This window comes from Helianthus annuus, chromosome 15, assembly GCF_002127325.2.
Source record: "Helianthus annuus cultivar XRQ/B chromosome 15, HanXRQr2.0-SUNRISE, whole genome shotgun sequence".
NCBI lineage: Eukaryota > Viridiplantae > Streptophyta > Magnoliopsida > Asterales > Asteraceae > Helianthus > Helianthus annuus.
Window position 1 is genome coordinate 110,239,135 of NC_035447.2, and position 21,673 is coordinate 110,260,807.

At 38.9% G+C, this 21,673-nt stretch overlaps 1 protein-coding gene and 1 long non-coding RNA gene across 2 annotated transcripts; both read left to right on the top strand.

Annotated features, from left to right (window-relative positions):
• Positions 1 to 19,334: 19,334 nt before the first annotated feature.
• On the top strand, positions 19,335 to 20,108 carry LOC110914040. Its single transcript, XM_022158855.1, has 2 exons — positions 19,335 to 19,950; positions 20,101 to 20,108. Exons 1-2 carry the CDS (start codon positions 19,335 to 19,337, stop codon positions 20,106 to 20,108), a joined length of 624 nt encoding a protein of 207 aa, XP_022014547.1.
• Positions 20,109 to 20,261: 153 nt separating this feature from the next.
• On the top strand, positions 20,262 to 21,604 carry LOC110910065. Its single transcript, XR_002575810.2, has 3 exons — positions 20,262 to 20,349; positions 20,823 to 20,876; positions 21,476 to 21,604. It is a non-coding gene; the product is annotated as an uncharacterized LOC110910065 (long non-coding RNA).
• Positions 21,605 to 21,673: the final 69 nt, after the last annotated feature.

The following is a 21,673-nucleotide window of genomic DNA, read 5'->3' on the forward strand; positions in this document are numbered from 1 at the left end:
CCTCTTCCTCCAAATACCCAGCAAACCTGGAAGAAGGAATTTTTGTCCGTAAAGCACAATATGAGTATCCTCTTACCCCAGAGAAAAGAAATTCGATTATTAGGAAAAGCCAGAAACCCCAAGTCAAGAAAGTGAGGTTTAATCCGGAAATCCATGAATTTAATACTAGTCCACCTTGGGAGGACAACTTAGATGAAAAATGGGCAAATCTGTATACGCTAGCTACCGTAGCAGAAAATGCAAACCTCTAAACTACCAATAAGCCTGAGTTAGTAGAAAATCACTACCCCTTAAATAAATAAATCAATCCTAGTGTGTTCTCTTTCCTGTTGTCTCTTGTACAAATTAGTATGCAATAAAACTTCAATGTTTATTTGTTAAACTTTGTTCCAAAAGTTTTAACTTAGCATTTTTGTGCATTTTGCATATATGCTACACAGCATGAGTGAGATATCGGAAGCATTTCCGAATCTCAACCTCTACCCAGTACCAATTGAAGTCTCCCACGACTGTACTGGTTATATTGCTGACATAGAGGAACCTCTGGAATTCCAAGCTCCACCGCTGGAAAAAGCAAAACCTAAAAAGAAAAGAAGATATGTAGGATGGAGGAAAGTGCGCAGGAGAAAGCCAGCCACTAGGAAACTCCCCAAAATAGAAAACCCTATAGACAAAGGAAAAGGAATCGAAACCGGAGAGAATTCTAAGCCAGCAGAGATAGAAATCAGGAAAGATTCTAAACAAAAAGGAATAGAAATTGGAGAGAGCTCTAGACAACCTGAAGAAATCACATTTCAAGACGAAATAGACCGTCTACTGGCAAATTGTGATGTCATTAGCCCTATCCACAATAATCTATATCCTTACCCTGCCGAAAACCAACTTCCCGTAAATCTAGAACCAGCTATTCCAGACCCACTAATCCACACTCGACCTTTAGGCCAAATGGAAGAATGGTGGACGAATGACTGGCAATTCCAAAATATGATCAACAGTCCTTATTCCTTCCTCCCACAGTTTGATCCAGAACCATTCCCCAATCCTCCAATGAGCAACGAAAACTTAGCTGAACTTCGTCAGTTCGGTGAAGAGCTGATAGGTACAGGGAATAGGATCCGGGAAATGGGGGAACAAATCTCCTGGAGGTACGACGAGAGGGAGCGTCGCTACTAAAACTGCCAGTTGACCAAAAGGATAGTGGGGTGGGAAGTATGTCTGTATCATAATAGTAATAGTAAAAATCTAACTCTGTAAAATGGGAAATAAAACATTGTAAGATAAACAGTGTGTATGGATGCCTATATAATCTATCAAACAAAATAGAAGTCGAAACATCGACAATTTTGGCTGTATATACATATGTGTTGTGAAAAAGATTTATGTGATTACTTGCAATTGTTTTATTTATAATCATTTGATACTAATAGTTATATCTATAATAATTATCAGATGGAAAACGCTAGTAATGAACCAGTTAATGAAGGGAATCAATCTGAGCAAAATCAGGAAAACCAATATATGACTAGACAAGATATTGAAAATATTATTACTCAAGGGATAGCCAATGCTATTCCAGTAATCATGGCTGCTGCTCAGAAACCTGTTGAACCGCAACAAATCTTTCCTAGTAAACGTACCCAGGAAGACAATTTTAGTCATAGTGTAAATGGAGACGGCAATTATGACGATAATAATCAAAGACATGCTCCACCTCCTAAGAAAATGAAAGCTGCAACGCCTGGTTGCACTTACAAAGAATTTCTTGCTTGCAAACCTGCTGAATTTGCAGGCAACGAAGGAGCAACTGCAGTACTGCGTTGGTTAGAGAAAACCGAAGCAGTAAATGCAATAAGTAAGTGTGCCGAAGAAGATCAGGTTATGTATGCTTCAAATTTGTTCAAAGAAGGGGTGTTAGAATGGTGGAATACAGTATTGCAAGCAAAAGGAAGAAGGATGGCTTATGCTATGAGATGGGAAGAATTTAAAATTCTTGTAGAAAGAAAATATTGTCCTGAATATGAAAAGGAACAAATGACAAATAAGTTCCTAAATCATCGTATGACGGGTGTTGATTGTCGTGGTTATACTTCGACATTCTTTGAATATGCTAGAGTGGTACCAACACTGGCTTCGCCAGAACCGGTACTTATTTCCCGTTACGTTTGGGGATTAATTAGTGAAATCCGTAACATCGTTAAAGCTGCGAGACCTCGTACTATTGACGATGCTATGGAATTAGCTAATACGTTAACCGATGAACTGGTACGCACAAGAGAAGAAGATCGGAAGAAAGAAGTAGCTCAAAAGATTACCCAAGGATTCCGTGTGGGTAATCGTAACAACTTCAAAAGAAAGGGGACTAGACAATCCTCTACTGGACCATTTTGCAATTCTTGCAAAAAGAAGCATTTTGGAAAATGCAAAGGATATTGCAATTTTTGCAAAATTCCAGGGCATCAGGAAGAAGACTGTAGGAGAAAGAAATTCATAGTCTGCTTTAACTGTGGAGAAGCAGGGCATTTCAAAACAGAATGTCCTAATTTGGTTAAACCCACAGACAACAAAGGCAAACCAGCTGATGGAACAACAAAGAATAATGCCCGAGCATTTCAATTAACTACTCAGGAAGCCGAACTAATTCCTGATGTGATAGCCGGTACGTTCTTAGTTCATGACGTGTTCGCCAAAGTATTATTTGACTCTGGTGCAAACCAAAGTTTTATTAATATTTCATTTTGTCAAGCTCTTAAGTTACCCTTAACCACCCTTAAGCAAATTTTTATGGTCGAAACGGCAGATGGGAATTCTATTAACATAGATAAAGTTTTGCAAGAAGGAAAATAGAGCTTTTAGGCCATAAGTTTTCTGCAAACTATTACCTATGAAATTAGCCAGATTCGATGTCGTGTTAGGAATGGATTGGTTAGTAGCCAACCATGCTCGAATCCTGTGTGATAAGAATTCCGTAGAAATTCGTACCCCCACAGGAGAAGTAATTTTAATCACAGGAGATAAACCTCGAAAGCCACTGAAATTCATTTCAGTAATGAAGTTGGCTAGTTATTCAAGAAAACAAGAAACGGTGTATATGTTTTCTGTAATCATTAGCACTAAAAGTAAGGAACTTCAGGACATCCCTATAGTCTCAGAATACCCAGATGTATTTCCAGAAGAATTACCTGGATTACCACCCGATAGAGAAGTAGAATTTAGAATTCATCTAATTCCGGGCACTACACCAATAGCCAAAGCACCATATCGATTAGCACCCACTGAAATGCTAGAATTGAAAAAGCAGTTAGATGAATTACTAATCAAAGGATTTATACAACCTAGTTCATCCCCTTGGGGAGCACCAGTGTTGTTTGTGAAAAAGAAAGATGGATCGATGAGGATGTGTATCGATTATAGGGAACTAAATAAAGTTACAATTAAGAATCGATACCTATTACCTAGGATTGATGATCTTTTTGATCAACTTCAAGGCGCTAGGTATTTTTCTAAGATAGACTTAAGATCTGGATATCATCAGCTGAAAGTACAAGAAGAAGACATACCTAAAACCGCTTTCAGAACTAGGTATGGCCATTATGAGTTTACAGTCATGCCCTTTGGACTAACAAATGCTCCAGCAGCATTCATGGACATGATGAACAGAATCTGTAAACCATACTTGGATAAATTTGTAATTGTCTTTATCGACGATATACTTATTTATTCAAAGAATCAGAAAGAACACTGTGAGCATCTGCATGCACTCTTAACTTTGTTAAGAAAAGAAAAGCTTTATGTCAAATTCTCAAAGTGTGAATTCTGGCTACAAGAAGTGCAATTTTTAGGTCACATGGTGAATCACGAAGGTATTCACGTAGATCCTTCTAAGATAGAAGCAATCACCAAATGGAAGGTCCCACAAACGGCTATGGAAATTAGAAGTTTTCTAGGCTTAGCTGGATACTACAAACGATTTATTAAGGATTTCTCTAGAATAGCTGTATCTTTGACTAAGCTAACCTGTAAAGCAATTAAGTTTGAATGGGGACCTAGACAAGAAGAAGCTTTTAAGATTTTAAAGCACAGATTAACAAATGCTCCAATTTTAGCCTTACCCGAAGGAACAGAAGATTTTGAAGTATATTGTGATGCTTCAAAATTAGGATTCGGATGTGTGTTGATGCAACGTAAAAAGGTAATTGCTTATGCCTCCCGGCAGTTGAAAAAGCACGAAGAAAATTATACAACTCATGACTTCGAATTAGGAGCGATAATTTTTGCCCTTAAGATTTGGAGACACTATCTGTACGGAAGCAAGTTTACCATTTATACAGATCACTAAAGCTTAAGGTACATATTTGGGCAAAAAGAATTAAACATGAGGCAAAGAAGATGAATGGAAATCCTAAGCGATTACGACTGTGATATTCAATATCACGAAGGAAAGGCGAATGTAGTTGCGGATGCCTTAAGTCGTAAGTATCAGGAGAAGCAAAAGCGAGTCCGAGCTCTTAGATTAAATCTACAAGTAGGTTTAATGGAACAATTGAAGAAAGTTCAGGAAACAACAATCAAAGACGATGCTGAAGGAATGAAAGGTTATATGAAGGAACTAGAACAAGGAAATGATGGAATTTGGAGATTCCACAAGAAACGAACTTGGGTACCTAAACAGGGAGAATCTAAAAAATGGATACCATGATGGAGGCAAAAGTGGGGAAAGTTTAACTTCACCTGAGGAGATAGAATCGTTTGTTGCTGAGCAGAAGTGTGTTGCGTTGCTGTTTCAATCCGTTCGTGAAGATATAATATCTTTGATCGAGTATTCTACTGCTAAAGACCTCTGGGATAAGTTGAAAACCAAATGTTTAGGAAGTACAGAAATTGTGAAAAACAAAAAGAAACTACTTAGAAAGGAGTTTGATTTGTTTGGCTGTTTAAAGAATGAGTCTGTTTGTAAAATGATTGAGAGGTTTGGGCACCTGAAACTGGAACTAGCTAGACATGGAATTACTTATTCTGAAGATGAGCTAGTTGACAAATTGTTCGACTCATTGCCAGACGAGATGGATTGGCAATATTATGCGCCAGAAGTGTTGACTGTAGATTTGCTAATTGAGAAACTCGAGAGTCACGAGTTGGAATTGAAGAAGACATAAAAAGTAAATCACTCATCGTATCAGCAGAACTTGGATTTGTATTATCCAAAAAGCATGATGCCAAAGAACACATCTCCCAAGATTGCGTTTTCTGCTGAGAATGTCTCCACAACAAACAAAGAAAGTCAAAGCAGTGGATACCATAGTGGTTATCACAGTGAATCTTCATCAAATTCAAACCAGTCTGATGCAAAGAATTTATTTAAATGCAACATCGCTATAGACTTAAAGAACGCTCAGAATTTCAGTGAGGAGTCTGCTAAACAACAGATGGTTTTCTTGGCGTCGGTGTTAGAATCTTATGAAGGTCTTGTAGCAGGGAAAATTGGCAACACCAACTTGACGAAAGAAGATTATGATCAGATAGATCCTGAGGAGATGGAACTGATCGACATAAGATGGTGTATGGCCAGTGCAGTTCGTCGTGCACAGCGTTTTATGGAGATCACGGGGAGGAAGTCAATTGGTGGACCATCTACCAAGTTGGGGTTTGACAAGAGTAAAGTGACGTGCTTCAAATGTAAACAGAAAGGTCACTTCAAACGTGAATGCCAGAATGCGTATGCCGATGAGTCTGAGAACCCATTTAGAGAAGACTACTACAAGAAGGCGATTTATCATCAGAATAAATCAGAGCCGCCAAGATTGAAGCAGCTGGAGGAGAACAAAGAGAAGTCTAGAGCTCTTGCAGTAATTCACGACGATGAAGGCTACGACTGGAGTGCGTTGTTACCTGAGGAGGATGCAGTTGGATATGCATTCATGGCAAAAACAGAACCTATTCCTTGGAAAGACAACAGAACTGAAGAACAAAAGTACATTTACAGAAGGTCGTTGGCCTCAAACAGATTGGTCAGATTAGCTGGTATTTTTAATGAAGTAGTAAGAGCTAAGAGATGGGATCCAGATAGGGAATGTTATCTTGACCCATATGGAAACATTGCTGTTGACCATAAAACTCTTGATGTGGAAACTATAATCAAAGAGTTTAAAGACGAAGATGAGTATTGGCAGAAAAAATGGTGGGGAAGCGGAGATGAGAAAGAGAAAGAAGAGAAGGAGAAAGAGAAGAAATATATAGTAGAAGAGAAGTCAAAGAAGATTGACATTAGGATCATTGACACGACATAGGAGTTGAATGCTGAAAATCTTGGAAAAATGGCTGACAAGGTGCTAGTAGCTAAGGCGCTTGAGGTAGATTCTAAATCTGTCTCTGAGTCCAAAGGCCAGGTCAGTTCAAATATGTCAACGACTGAGTCAGGTAAAAAAGTCAATGGTGATGTTGTTTGCAAAAATTGCATCAAGGAATGCAAAGTTTGTAACACAGTCACTTATCGCAACAGTAAGAAGGTTGAAGATTTGACTGCGAGAGTCAGAAGCGTTGAGGATCAAATCCTTGATCGTGATAAAAGGGTTAAAGCTTCAACTTAATGGTTAAAAGAATTAACTAACAAAATTGAAAATGATAAAATTGACCATGAAAAGATTAGGCAAGAAAATGAAAGGTTAGTTCTTGAAAACCGTCAGATCACTGAAAAGTTTGAGAAACTTAAAAGCACAATGAAAGATAATGATGACAGAAATGGTAAAACTTATAAAGAAAATGTTCAATTAAAAACGGTGCTTCGGTTAAAAGAGGAATCAATCAACCAACAACTGGATGAAATCGCAAAATTAAAACTTAAAGTTCAAGAGGATGAAATTGAAAATGAGCGAATCCATTTGAAGCTTAGGAGTTACAACTCTGCAAGCTTTGTTTTGCAATACATTGTTCCAAAACCTATTGGCAAAAACAAAGCTGGCGAAGATGTTTACTCTGATGGAACCGGGGTGGGTTTTCATCAAGTTCCACCACCAATTATGGACAATTATTCGAAAAAACAATCTGGGTTGGTTGAAATTGAAGAAGAAAAAGAAGTGAAACTTCCTGATACAATTGATGTCAAGTTCACATCTTCCGATGACAATAGTATCCAAAATGATGTTGTAAAAAGTGTTGTTGAAAATGTGCTAAAAACGGATAGTGACACTACTGAGGAAGATGGATGTTTCTTGGACAAATACATTCCGAAACAAAAGTCCAAGAACAACTTAAATGAAGAATCAAATCTTGTCATGTACAAGATGTTGGGTTCAGATAAGTTGTTTTCGGATTCTGAGTTTCCCATTGAGAATGTAAATGTTTCCAAGTTAACAAATGTGTTCAAATTGGTTGAAGTTGAGTTGTCAAAAGTGAACAGTTTAAGTCAAACAAAGCGACAAATGAATTTTGAGAAAGATAAAGCATACTATAAGAAACCCGTTATTCCACCGCGTTTTTATAACAATAATCGAAACAACTGGTCGGGTGGTTATCAGGGTAAGGGTTATCACAAGATAAATGTTCAAAACAAGAAGTTTGTTGGAAAGAAGGTGTTTGTGAATAGTTCAAGTTCACTGTCTGATGAAGAAGCAAAGATTTTTTCGAAATCAAATGAAGAATTCTTTGAAAAGAGAGCTTCACAGTCTCAGTCTAAAGGCACAAGTCGGGTAGCTGACACCCGAACATGCTTTAGATGCAATCAGGTTGGACATATTGCTCGCAATTGTACCAACTTGAAGCCTAAGACTGAAGTTGTGAAGTTTCAGAAAAGGAAAGTTGATTCTAAGGGTAAAGCTCCATTGGTTGTTGAGAAAAAGAGTTTGAAAAATGACAACACCAAAGTAAAAAATGAACCCGTAAAGAAAGTGGTAACTAAAAATGACAAGTTTTACAAACGGGTAGCATTATCTCAACAAGTTTGGAAACCTAAAACAAAGACAAAAATTTCAACTTCTGAGGAGAAAAAGGTTGAGGATTCAATTCCGATTGAGTATGATGCAAATTTTCCACCTCTTAAGGCTAAAAACTTTAAAATTCAAACTGCGAGAGTCAAAAGTACAAAGGTTACACCCAAGACTGATGAGGCTTGGGTAGGCACAATGTTTGACTAAGCAGTTTGAATTGCCGGAGCTTCCTGGATCGCGAAGCATGAATCGGCATCCTTATTGAAGTTTTTAAATCAATTTATGTTATGTGCAGGATCTTCCAAAACTTGTTTCAAGATGGATCATGGATAGTGGAGCCTCTCGACGTATGACAGGGAAAATTGCATTGTTGTATGATGTGAGGAATATCAATGGAGGTTACGTAGGATTCGCGGGTAATCAAGGTGGTAGGATTGTAGGTGAAGGAACGTTGTCTAATGGGATTGTGACATTTGAAAGAGTTAATTACATTGCTGAGCTGGAGAACAATCTGCTGAGTATCTCCCAGATCTGTGACAGGATGTATACTACTCACTTCACTGATAAAGAATGTTTGATCTTGAAGCCAGGATTTGTAATCCATGAGGAATGGATCATCATGAGGGCACCAAGAGTTAATGATCTATACGTGTTGGACATGAGCGTAGCTACTACAACCACGGGCCAGGCTTATTGTTTTGTGTCCAGAGCAACTGAGAAAGAATCGAGATTGTGGCACCGCAAGATGGGGCATATACACCTACGGAAGATGAATCATTTGGTTCATAACGATTTGGTTCAAATGACGATGAAGCAGGTCCTAGCAATGCTGGTGAACATGAAGATGTCCAACAAGAAGTTGCTCCTGGTAATCAGTTGGCAGAGAATGATAATCAAGAAGCTGAGAACATGCCAGCATTTGATGGTGATTCAGATTCTGAGGGGGAGCAGATCCAGTTCTCAAGACAAACAAACCAAATTGGTGAACAAGATGCAGATCAGAATGTTACTAATCTGGAAGGCAATGTAGATGTTCCAAGTGAAGTAATGTCACGAACTCTTTCATACCATCCAGAGGAGTTGATCATTGGAGAATTGCAATCGGGCGTTCGCACGAGACGTCAAATTGTCCAAGGGCTTACATGTTTTTACTCTACAGTAGCACCTTTACAAAATGAATTTTCATTGAGTTGTTTTATTTCGCAGATCGAACCAAGAACTTACAAAGAGGCGCTTACTGAAGATTCTTGGGTCATTGCGACGCAAGAAGAGTTAAGTCAGTTTGAAAAGTTGGGAGTGTGGAAGCTAGTGGATTTGCCGGATGGTCACAGGAAAATCAATACGAAATGGGTATTTAAATGTAAGAGAGACGACAGAGGAGTTGTTGTACGAAACAAGGCTCGACTTGTTGTTCAGGGCTTTAGTCAACATGAGGGAATTGATTTTACTGAAGTGTACGCTCTTGTGGCACGACAAGAAGCAATCAGAATTTTCCTGGCATTTGCATCTTGGAAGAACTTCAAAGTATATCAGCTAGATGTAAAATCGGGGTTTCTTTATGGAAGGTCAAAGAGGAGGTTTATGTCGGACAGCCGCTGGGCTTTACCGATCCAATCCACAAAAACAAAGTCTACTTATTGGATAAAGCGATGTATGGTTTACACCAGGCCTCGAGAGCTTGGTACGAGACTTTGTCTCAACACCTACTAGCCAACAGCTTTATTCGTGGAAAAGTGGATGCCGCTCTCTTCACTAAAGAGGTCGACGGACATCTCCTGATAGTACAGATTTATGTGGATGATATAATTTTTGGGTCAACAAATGAGAGTCTGTGCAAAGACTTTGAATCAGTGATGAAGCAAAAATTAGAAATGTCATCAATGGGGGAAATGAAATTCTTTTTAGGTCTACAAGTTGAACAACTACCTGAGGGAATCTTCATTCACCAGACGAAGTACGTGCATGATATTCTAGAGAAATTTGGGATGTCAAGTTCTACTTCGGCTGCTACCCCACTTGCAACAAATCATGGGATTCACCCAGATCTTACCGGAGACAGGGCTGATGAGACGTTTTATCGTTTCCATGATAGGTTCATTGATGTACTTAACAGCTTCACGTCCTGATATCATGTACCCAACGTGCCTCGTAGCAAGATATCAATCTAACCCGAGAGCTTCGCACATGATTATTGTGAAGAGGATATTACGCTACCTGAAAGGAACTCCTTCATTGGGGTTGTGGTATCCTAGAAAAGGCAACTTTACGCTCGAAGGGTATTCTGACTCGGATTTCGGATGCTGCAAAGTCAATTCAAAATCAACAACTGCAGGATGCCAGTTCTTTGGACCTCGCTTGGTTACCTGGCAGTGTAAGAAACAAACGTCTGTGGCGCTATCTACATGTGAAGCGGAGTACGTGTCTGCTAGCAGTTGCTGCTCTCAGATCCTATGGATACAACAACAGATGCGCGAATACGGTTTGCAGTTTCTTAACACACCTTTTTTTGTTGATAATGAGGCCGCAATTAATATAACAAAGAATCCAGTACATCACGCTAAAACTAAACATATAGAAATTCATCATCACTTTATTCGCGATTGCTTCGAGAAAAAGTTGATACGAATTGAGAAAATCCACACTGACGAACAGAAAGCTGATTTACATACCAAAGCTTTTGATAAAACTCGTTTTAAATATCTTTTAAAACTGAATGGTATGAAGCTTCTTTCGATGTCGGATGGCATTATTGGCGTTGATGAAGGTACTGTTACGGATGAAGATGAGAAACAATCTGCAATGGTTTGTCGATTTTTTACTTGTTTTGGTATTTAGGGGGAGTAGATGTAGTTACATTTTCAGAAAAATACAAAAACAGTAAAAAATTCAAAAAGACAAAAACATGATAAAATTTCAAAATCCAAAAACAATAGAAAAATGAAAAAGAGCTTGTGTAAAAAGGGAAAATGAAAGTACATCAGTTTGACAGTTACTGTACGCTAAAGATTTGTAAAGTTAAAAAAAAAGTTAAACAGTCTCACTGATGATGTGTCGATAGGTTTTCGCACATTTAGTAGATTTATTCGGGATATAAACCAAAAATTGCAAAACGAAACTTATTTCGTGGGGAACGCTACTTGGATATATAGGTAACCCCTGAAATCTCGTTTGAAAGGTCCCTTATTCTGAGATACTAGGTCTTTATACTCAGTGATATCTGGGGTATTATTCCGGGACTTCTGCTGAATGGAAGTTCTGACCTAGTCCCCGAATAATACTTTCCGCAAATGCTTGAAACATAGGATCGCCCTCAGCTACTTGATTAAACAATAAAATTGATAATCAGTGCTGTTGAAACAAAAGATCCTCTAAAGGGGACACACCGAAAAGTCGAAGCCGTCATCTCTCTGCGTATACGGAAGTATCGACCTGAGCTCTCACGACCCTCGCATTTAACCCCTTACAGATATCATCTGTGGTATACTCACCTGTAAGACTGAATATTGGGATTCTGGATATGGGTGTATATTCAAGAGGTGGGACACATGAATGAGTTAAGTTTCTAAGACATCTAAATCATATCCTGAATTAATTGAAGTTTGTGTGAGAATTTAAAGTGGATCAGTATATCGACAATCTACGTGAATTGTTTAATTCTGGGTATGAATTAAAGCTTAACGGTATTTGTAACTTGTCTGATAACTGATATGATTCCCTGACATGCTCATCAAAAATAAGTTTGTAAATAGTTTACTTTGTTTACATTCTGCAATTTAAGTTTCTGTATTTCATTTCCTAGCTTAGAAACTTTATTAAAATCCAAAAAGATTTTATTTCTTCTTTATTTTCCGACAAACCAAAGTGGAGAGTTGATCGTTGGATTCTCGAAAGTTGAAGCAGATGCAGGAGAAGTTCTGGACTGGAGAATGAGGAGAGCTTATCTTGATGAAGTTTGGATTGTTGAAATGTCAAAAACAAGTTCATTAACTTGATACTTGTTATTTTCAGACAATGTTTGAAAATGATGATCTAAATCAGTTTGTTTTGTTTGAAATCAACCAAGGTCATTAAATTGGACTTGGTAGATTAATTGAGTAATCAGGGTCATTAACTTGGACTTGAATACTTGAGTGGATTTCTAAACTGATAGATATTGTTTTTATTGTTAAAATCAATAGTTTGTAATGTTATTGGTTGAGTAATAGCTTGTAGATTATATCATCTCCGTGGCTCAAAAAGTCAAAGATTGAACCAGTTAAAGATCCTAGATCCCAGCATACCGAGAGGGGGAGTCTGTGAAAGGGGGAGTCTAGAGTTCTGGATCAACAGTTAAAGGGGAGATTGAAGATGGAGCTAGGAAGAGTTCCTGAACCTGTGAAGACAGAGTTGGAGAAAAGACAAAGACTGAAGACTCGACGCCAAAGACTTCGTCAACATCCAAGGGGGAGTCTGTTGGTTCACTGAATGTCTATTAACTGCGTCTATATCGAGTCTTAGGTCTTGATAGGTTAGAATGGAGCACGAAAATCAAGAAATAGGTTTTAGCATGTAATTTTGCTCCAAATGACATTCATGTCATTTGAAGCGAAATCAGGTTGTTATGTAATTTCGCTCCTATGTGTTAGATAGGGGTTTCGCTCCAAATCAATCCAGGTGATTTCGCCCGAAAGGTGACTCCGCTCCTGTTGTTTGGAGCGAAATCAACTGCACTATTAATACCTGTGATCTGATTTCATTTGTAACGTTTTGGAGCGAAATTAGATCATGTGCTAGGTGTCGAAACGCTGTCAAAATTTACTGAGAAAGCATTAATAGAGAAGGAAATTGAAAGGAAAAGTTGCTGTGACTTTGTTTACATTGATTCCGCCTTTGTACACGAAGATGAACTGCCTTATACTGACTATTTAGGGTCTGACACGGTCCAACAGTTTATTTTTAAAATAACATTCGCCCTTGTGGGTCTTTCCACATATTCTACATTGAGGTAATCCCCCTTTTGCAACTCCTTTCTTAGGGGCTTCATTCAGCTTTGGTTTCTTTGTAGGGCTTGGGTTTTTATCAAACACCCTCCTTTCACCCCTTTCGATCTGCTTCTTGTAACACCCCAAAAATGGTAAATGATAAATAAAGAAATTAACTTGGTTAATGGAAAATTATGATTTAATGATAACTAGTTAAGTAAAAGGCTTAAGTTAAATACTCCCTCAAGTGGGAGGACTAAATGTGTAACTAGTGAATAAAGGGTGCTAATTAAGGGAAAAATCAAAAACAAAAACACAGTGGGTGTGTCGTGCGAGCCAGAGGAGGAAGAAGGGGGAACCAAGAACCCTAGCTGCTTGAATCAACAAATTGAGCTACGAATTGTAGGAAATTCATATGCATGAGCCCTCAAAATCAAGCATCTAACCCTAGTTAGTAAAGAGGTGAGTTTAAAATTATGAAATTGTGATATATAAGAAGATGGGTCCAACCCAATCTCGATTTATTGCATCAAAAAGGAGAAATCCGAGTTGGAATTGCTCTCTAGAGCAAGAATCATGTTGATTTCAGACTCGTATGGAAGATATTGTTAAAAACCCATTTGGTGAAATTGAGTCAAGATGAGTAGGATCATAATGTTGTGAATTCTTGTTATCTTGATGTATGATCTTGATTGTAGCACTAGAATGATAACTAGATTGATGTAGGTTGAAATGGCTATGCGAATTTGAATAAATGAAATTGTTGTGTGATGATAAACTCATAGAAGTATGCTTTATAGACTTGTACCTTGTACCATAGTTATAATGCCCGCCAAGTGTTTGATAAAATGCTTAAGAGATGGTTATATATGTAATATGTGCAGGAAATGATCGAATGATTTAATTTGACTAAGTAAACGAATGTTATAATGTAGGCGTAAAGGAAGAAAGCTCGAACACTAGTAAAACGGGAGGCGTACAAGATCGAGGTACGTTCCGTTGCATACAAATCTTTGTTAAATTCTCTTTTTCTTAACTTGATGTAGAACTAACCTTGTATGACAATTGTGGTAAATAGTGAGTAAATAACAAATCCTATGTGGATTTGGGTATGCTAACGAAAGTTGTGTTAAGCTATACATTTTAACCGATTTAAAAATTAAATCGTGTCAAGTAGAGATGAATGCCATCCGTTCGAACGGGTAGCTTCGAATGCCATAATGAATGTTGAAAGCTTAATCCGTTATGCGGATAAAATAAAGAATAATGTTGAAAGCAAAAAAAAAAAACCCAATTAAACGGGTCGAATGTGTATGCTTAACTCTCAATGAGAGTGTTTATGCCAAACCCAATTAAATGGGTCGAACGTGTATGCTTAACTCTCAATGAGAGTGTTTATGCCAAACCCAATTAAATGGGTAGAACGTGTATGCTTAACTCTCAATGAGAGTATTTATGCTAAACCCAATTACTTGGGTAGTCGTATGCGTAAAAGAATGAAAATTCTTGTATGTATGGAGTTAAAACGAAAGAATTATGATTTAACAAGTGTGATAACTAACCTTTAAAAATTTGGTTGTTAATGTAGGTAAAACTCCACTTTAGGCGATTTGGAGATATGGAGCGAGCACGTGTTCATGCTTTATTACACCAAGCGCTTCCGCTAGTTATTTGCACACTTTTTGGGTCCATGTCTAGTTATTTTGTTTAATCTTGTTAGAAGTCATACACTTGAAAACTTGTTGTTTTCGTTTTGGGAAGTTTAAAGTTAAATGGGTCGTAGATTGTCGTTAGTTTAATATCTTAAAACTGGGGGCACGCTCGTTTTACGAACGGGTCATGCCCAATTTTTGTAAAGATTTCGTTTTGTATAAAATTTGGTATTTTGATGTCTTTAAATTATTTTTATAAGTAGTTTATTCTTATTATGGAAAAGCGGACCTGACAAGTTGGTATCAGAGCCAAGGTTTGAGGGATTCGGCAAGAGTCTTAGCGCTCGAACTCAAACCGAAGGCTCGTGCAAATGTGCTCGCTCCGAGATCGCCAAGGAGGTAAAATTTTAAACATTCGTTTAATACGTACATATATAGTGCGCTACGGTTTAAGAATTAAGATTTATTATGTTATGAAGTGTTAAGATGGGTTAAATGAGAAATCCCGGGACCTGGGAAGCTGAAAACGGACCTGGAAAACAGTCGGAACAGCCAAAAACCAATCTGCAGCGTTTTGCATAACGAAGGGTCGTCGCCGACGGGTACCCTCCCGTCGCCGACGCCACCCCACTGCCCGACGCCCTGATCGTCTGCCGACGGGATAATTTGGCCGACGGCCATTTGCAAAGCCCGTCGCCGACGGGTTGGTGAGCCGTCGCCGACGGCTTGTCTGATCCAGCCCACAAAAATTTTAGAATTTTCTGAATTTTAATTAACGGTATTTTCCGGGAGCCGGATTCACGATTCCGTCGAGTCATTATAGGGCAAATTAAGCATGTAAGGAATAAATAAATAATGACAATGGTATAAAACCATAAAACGTTGAACGAAATGTGTGCGAAGGTATGAAACAAACGACGAATGTATGAAATAAAACCCGAAACGTAAGAACGAGAATAAGTGACACGGATTGATGAATAATGATATGCTAAAGCTTATGATCCGTAATAAATGTAAACATGATTTTGTGTAGAGGGCTGAGGCAAGAAATGTTAATGATGATAATGATGATAACAATGATGTGGCTAGACAAGAAGCATTCGAGAACAAAGTTACGGAAGTAGCGGAAGGGGTTATGCAAGCCAATCTCCCACGATTGGCTCAAGAAGTTGAAAGCCGAGTTTTGGGAGTTGTGGATGCCATGATGACTAGCAAGATTGAAGAACTGAAAGAACTGATAGAGGGATCTAAGGGCAAAAGCAAAGAACGACGGTGCACATATAAAGATTTTATGGCGTGTCATCCAACGACGTATGGCGGTAAAATCGATCCAATCGAATGTCAAAGATGGATCTCGAATATAGTGGCGGTGTTTATACGAAGTCGGTGCGATAAGGAAGATCAAGTGATGTTCGCTACCGGTCTACTAACCCATCAGGCGAAAGATTGGTGGGATGCGCACAGTAAGGAAGTAGGTGAAGATAGACTGCAAATTATGACTTGGCAAGAGTTCAAGGGGCCCTTCATGAGATATCATTGTCCTCAGTCGGCTATCGACAAGATTCAGGAGGATTTCTTGCGCCTCCGGCAGAAAAATGAGTCAGTAAATGAAATATCAAACGCTTTCATGGATAAGATGAAGTTCTGTGGGGATTTGGTAAAAACCGAAAGAATGAAGATAAATCGTTTCTATGGCGTGTTAAAGGCAGAAATTAGAGAGTTCATCACCCCCTCAAAATGTGAAACCCTCGATGAGCTCATTAATTTAGCTCGGGATAGAGAGATTGAAATTAAAAGGCAAGAAGAGCGAGGTGAAAAGAGACCAAGCGAAAAGGGTGCAAGTTCTAGTCCATCTAAACAGGGGAAGTTTCAGGATCAAGGAAGGAAGGGTAAGTCGAAAGGTGGAATTACTCCATGCAAGACTTGTGGGAAGCTCCATACCGGAGAGTGTTTGTTAGGCAAAAAGGGGTGCTTCAAATGCGGTAAGGAGGGGCATTCGTCTTATCAATGCCCGAACAACCCGAAGACTTGTTTCAATTGTTTCAAAAAGGGGCATATCAAATCGGAATGCCCGAAGCTTCAGCAAGAGTCAAAGAAAGAAGATAAGAAGCAAGAGGGTTCTAGGGCGAAAGGGAGAATGTTTCAAATCACATCTGAAGAAGCCAAATCCCAGCCGAATGTAGTCTCAGGTATCTTTTTAATAAACTCCATACCGGTTTATGTTTTGTTTGATACCGAAGCCACTATGTCATTTATCTCTAGTGAAGTCGTACAACATCCTTCCTTTAAGATTGAACGAATGTCGATTAACCATTGAGGATGAGGAGTTTGCTATTGACCTCATACCTATGATCTTGGGGGAATTTAAAGTAATAGTGGGTATGGATTGGATGTCTCAAAACCACGCGGAGATAAATTGTGAAACCAAAACTATACTTCTCCAAACTCCAAGTGGAAGGCGATTAAATATACAAGGCGAAAGAAAGATGGAAGCGAAGTTATGTACTCTCGTTCAATCTATTAAGTATGTGCTTAACGGGAGTAAGGCATATTTAGCTTACGTGGTAAATACTCAACAAGGCTCCCCGAAGTTTGAAGATGTCGAAATTGTGAACGAATTTCCGGATGTGTTTCCGGAGGAATTGCCGGGACTCCCTCCCAAGCGAGAAGTAGAATTTAAAATCGAATTGAATCCGAGTGCGAAACCAGTTGCGAAGGCTCCCTATAGGTTAGCTCCCATAGAGATGCGGGAATTAATGACACAATTACAAGACCTCCTAGACAAGGGCTTCATACGCCCAAGTGTGTCGCCTTGGGGAGCACCTGTCTTATTTGTTAAAAAGAAAGACGGGTCGATGCGCATGTGCATCGACTATAGGGAGTTGAATAAGCTGACCATAAAGAACCGCTACCCTTTACCTAGAATTGATGACCTTTTTGATCAATTACAAGGGGCGAGTTGGTTCTCCAAGATAGATCTGCGCTCGGGGTACCATCAAGTTAGAGTACGAGAAGAAGACATTCCAAAGACCGCATTTAGAACCCGTTATGGGCATTATGAGTTTTTAGTTATGTCCTTCGGGTTAACTAATGCGCCAGCGGCATTTATGGACCTTATGAACCGGGTATGCCGACCCATGTTGGATAAATCTATGATCGTATTCATAGATGACATTCTGGTTTATTCACGAAGCAAAAACGAACATGCAATGCACTTGCGTGAAGTACTTGAAGTTCTCCGTAGGGAGAAACTCTATGCAAAATTCTCAAAATGCGCCTTTTGGCTCAGGGAAGTGCAGTTTCTGGGGCATGTGATCAATTCGGGGGGTGTTTTAGTTGATCCTTCAAAGATTGATGCTGTAATGAAGTGGGCTTCTCCGAAGAACCTGACAGAGATAAGAAGTTTTATGGGTCTTGCGGGATACTATAGAAGATTCATACAGGATTTTTCAAAGATAGCCTTACCCTTAACAAAACTGACAAGAAAGAAAGAGAAGTTTGTGTGGGGTAAAGAACAGGAGGAGGCTTTTCAAATGTTAAAGGAGAAACTATCCCGTCCCCTGGTCTTGACATTACCGGATGGAACTGAAGACCTGGTGGTCTATTCAGACGCTTCACACCAGGGATTAGGCTGCGTTCTGATGCAAAAGGGAAGAGTTATCGCTTATGCTTCACGACAATTGAAGCCGCATGAAGTGAACTACCCAACCCACGATCTAGAATTAGCAGCGGTAGTATTTGCCTTAAAGATTTGGAGGCATTATTTGTATGGCACGAGATGCACAATTTATTCAGATCACAAAAGTCTCAAATACTTCTTTGAACAGAAAGACCTAAATATGAGGCAGCGGAGATGGTTGGAACTTATTAAAGATTACGATTGTGATATCCTTTATCACCCAGGAAAAGCAAATGTGGTAGCCGATGCGTTAAGCCGAAAAGAGTATCTGTCTCCCCTTCGGGTAAAATCCATGAAAATGATAGTTACGCCACGATTACTCGAGACGATACGTGAATCTCAAATAAAGTTGCTCGGAGCGGAAGACCTGAAGAGAGAACGATTAAAAGGTGTAATCGATAAACTAGAAGAAAATTCGACCGGACTTAAGACGCGATTCGGCCGAATTTGGATACCACGATTCTGCGAAGTCAAGGCCGCTCTACTCGACGAGGCACATAAATCACGATATTCGGTCCACCCCAGGGCTACAAAGATGTATCGGGACTTAAAAACTGATTATTGGTGGCCGGGCATGAAGCGTGATATAGTTAAATACGTCGCGAAATGCTTAACATGCTCCCAAGTGAAAGCAGAACATCAAAAGCCGTACGGGAAATTACAACCCTTGGAGATACCGGTATGGAAGTGGGAGGAACTAACAATGGATTTGATAACCAAGCTTCCTAAAACAAAGAAAGGGCTTGATACAATATGGGTAATCGTAGACCGACTTACAAAAAGCGCTCACTTTCTGCCCATCAAAGAAGCTTACTCTTCCGAGAAGATGGCAGAAATCTATATGAACGAGATCATATCCCGTGACGGAGTGCCCGTGTCAATTGTCTCGGATCGGGACACTAGATTTACTTCTCGTTACTGGCAAAAGTTTCACGAGAGTGTGGGTACGAATTTGCACATAAGTACCGCCTACCACCCTCAAACTGACGGCCAGTCAGAAAGAACCATTCAAACACTTGTTGATATGTTGAGGGCGTGTGCCCTAGATTTTGGGGGAAGTTGGGATGACCATTTGCCACTAGTTGAATTTTCTTATAATAACAGTTACCATAGTGGTATTCAAATGGCACCTTACGAACTACTATACGGGAGAAAATGTAGAACTCCCGTATGTTGGGGCGAGGTAGGACAAAGAGAGCTTGCGCCAAGTGATTTAATAGCAGCAGCAAATGAAAAGATTGAATTGATTAGAACTAGATTGAAAGCGGCCCAGGATCGGCAAAAAGCTTACGCAGACAAGAGGAGGCGTCCTATCGAATTCCAAGTCGGAGATTTGGTTCTATTAAAAGTGTCCCCATGGAAGGGTATAATTCGTTTTCGCAAACGGGGAAAGTTAGGTCCTCACTATATCGGACCGTTTAAAATCGTGGCTCGGGTTGGAAATGTTGCTTATCGATTAGAACTACCACCCACTCTGGATGGAATCCACAATACCTTCCATGTATCACAGTTGAGGAAGTGTCTTGCGGATGATACAGCATTAGTACCACTCGATGATATTGAGTTGGACGAGGGATTGAACTATGTCGAAAGACCCATAGCCATTAAAGACTTCAAAGTAAAGAATCTCCGCAACAAAACTGTTAGACAAGTGTTGGTACAATGGCAACACCGAAAAGGTTCAGATCTTACATGGGAAGCAGAAGATGAGATAAGGAGACACTATCCTTTTCTTTTCGGTATGTCAGTATTTAAATTTGTTATATGTTCAGGTTTCGGGGACGAAACCTCTTTTAAGGGGGGGTAGACTTGTAACACCCCAAAAATGGTAAATGATAAATAAAGAAATTAACTTGGTTAATGGAAAATTATGATTTAATGATAACTAGTTAAGTAAAAGGCTTAAGTTAAATACTCCCTCAAGTGGGAGGACTAAATGTGTAACTAGTGAATAAAGGGGGCTAATTAAGGGAAAAATCAAAAACAAAAACACAGTGGGTGTGTCGTGCGAGCCAGAGGAGGAAGAAGGGGGAACCAAGAACCCTAGCTGCTTGAATCAACAAATTGAGCCACGAATTGTAGGAAATTCATATGCATGAGCCCTCAAAATCAAGCATCTAACCCTAGTTAGTAAAGAGGTGAGTTTAAAATTATGAAATTGTGATATATAAGAAGATGGGTCCAACCCAATCTCGATTTATTGCATCAAAAAGGAGAAATCCGAGTTGGCATTGCTCTCTAGAGCAAGAATCATGTTGATTTCAGACTCGTAGGGAAGATATTGGTAAAAACCCATTTGGTGAAATTGAGTCAAGATGAGTAGGATCATAATGTTGTGAATTCTTGTTATCTTGATGTATGATCTTGATTGTAGCACTAGAATGATAACTAGATTGATGTAGGTTGAAATGGCTATGCGAATTTGAATAAATGAAATTGTTGTGTGATGATAAACTCATAGAAGTATGCTTTATAGACTTGTACCTTGTACCATAGTTATAATGCCCGCCAAGTGTTTGATAAAATTCTTAAGAGATGGTTATATATGTAATATGTGCAGGAAATGATCGAATGATTTAATTTGACTAAGTAAACGAATGTTATAATGTAGGCGTAAAGGAAGAAAGCTCGAACACTAGTAAAGCGGGAGGCGTACAAGATCGAGGTACGTTCCGTTGCATACAAATCTTTGTTAAATTCTCTTTTACTTAACTTGATGTAGAACTAACCTTGTATGACAATTGTGGTAAATAGTGAGTAAATAACAAATCCTATGTGGATTTGGGTATGCTAACGAAAGTTGTTTTAAGCTATACATTTTAACCGATTTAAAAATTAAATCGTGTCAAGTAGAGATGAATGCCATCCGTTCGAACGGGTAGCTTCGAATGCCATAATGAATGTTGAAAGCTTAATCCGTTATGCGGATAAAATAAAGAATAATGTTGAAAGCAAAAAAAAAAAAACCAATTAAACGGGTTGAATGTGTATGCTTAACTCTCAATGAGAGTGTTTATGCCAAACCCAATTAAATGGGTCGAACGTGTATGCTTAACTCTCAATGAGAGTGTTTATGCCAAACCCAATTAAATGGGTAGAACGTGTATGCTTAACTCTCAATGAGAGTGTTTATGCTAAACCCAATTACTTGGGTAGTCGTATGCGTAAAAGAATGAAAATTCTTGTATGTATGGAGTTAAAACGAAAGAATTATGATTTAACAAGTGTGATAACTAACCTTTAAAAATTTGGTTGTTAATGTAGGTAAAACTCCACTTTAGGCGATTTGGAGACATGGAGCGAGCACGTGTTCATGCTTTATTACACCAAGCGCTTCCGCTAGTTATTTGCACACTTTTTGGGTCCATGTCTTGTTATTTTGTTTAATCTTGTTAGAAGTCATACACTTGATAACTTGTTGTTTTCGTTTTGGGAAGTTTAAAGTTAAATGGGTCGTAGATT

Bases quoted from the DNA above. Each gene is read 5' to 3' on its own strand.
- LOC110914040 (XM_022158855.1), top strand. From the start codon at position 19,335: ATGGCACCTTACGAACTACTATACGGGAGAAAATGTAGAACTCCCGTA.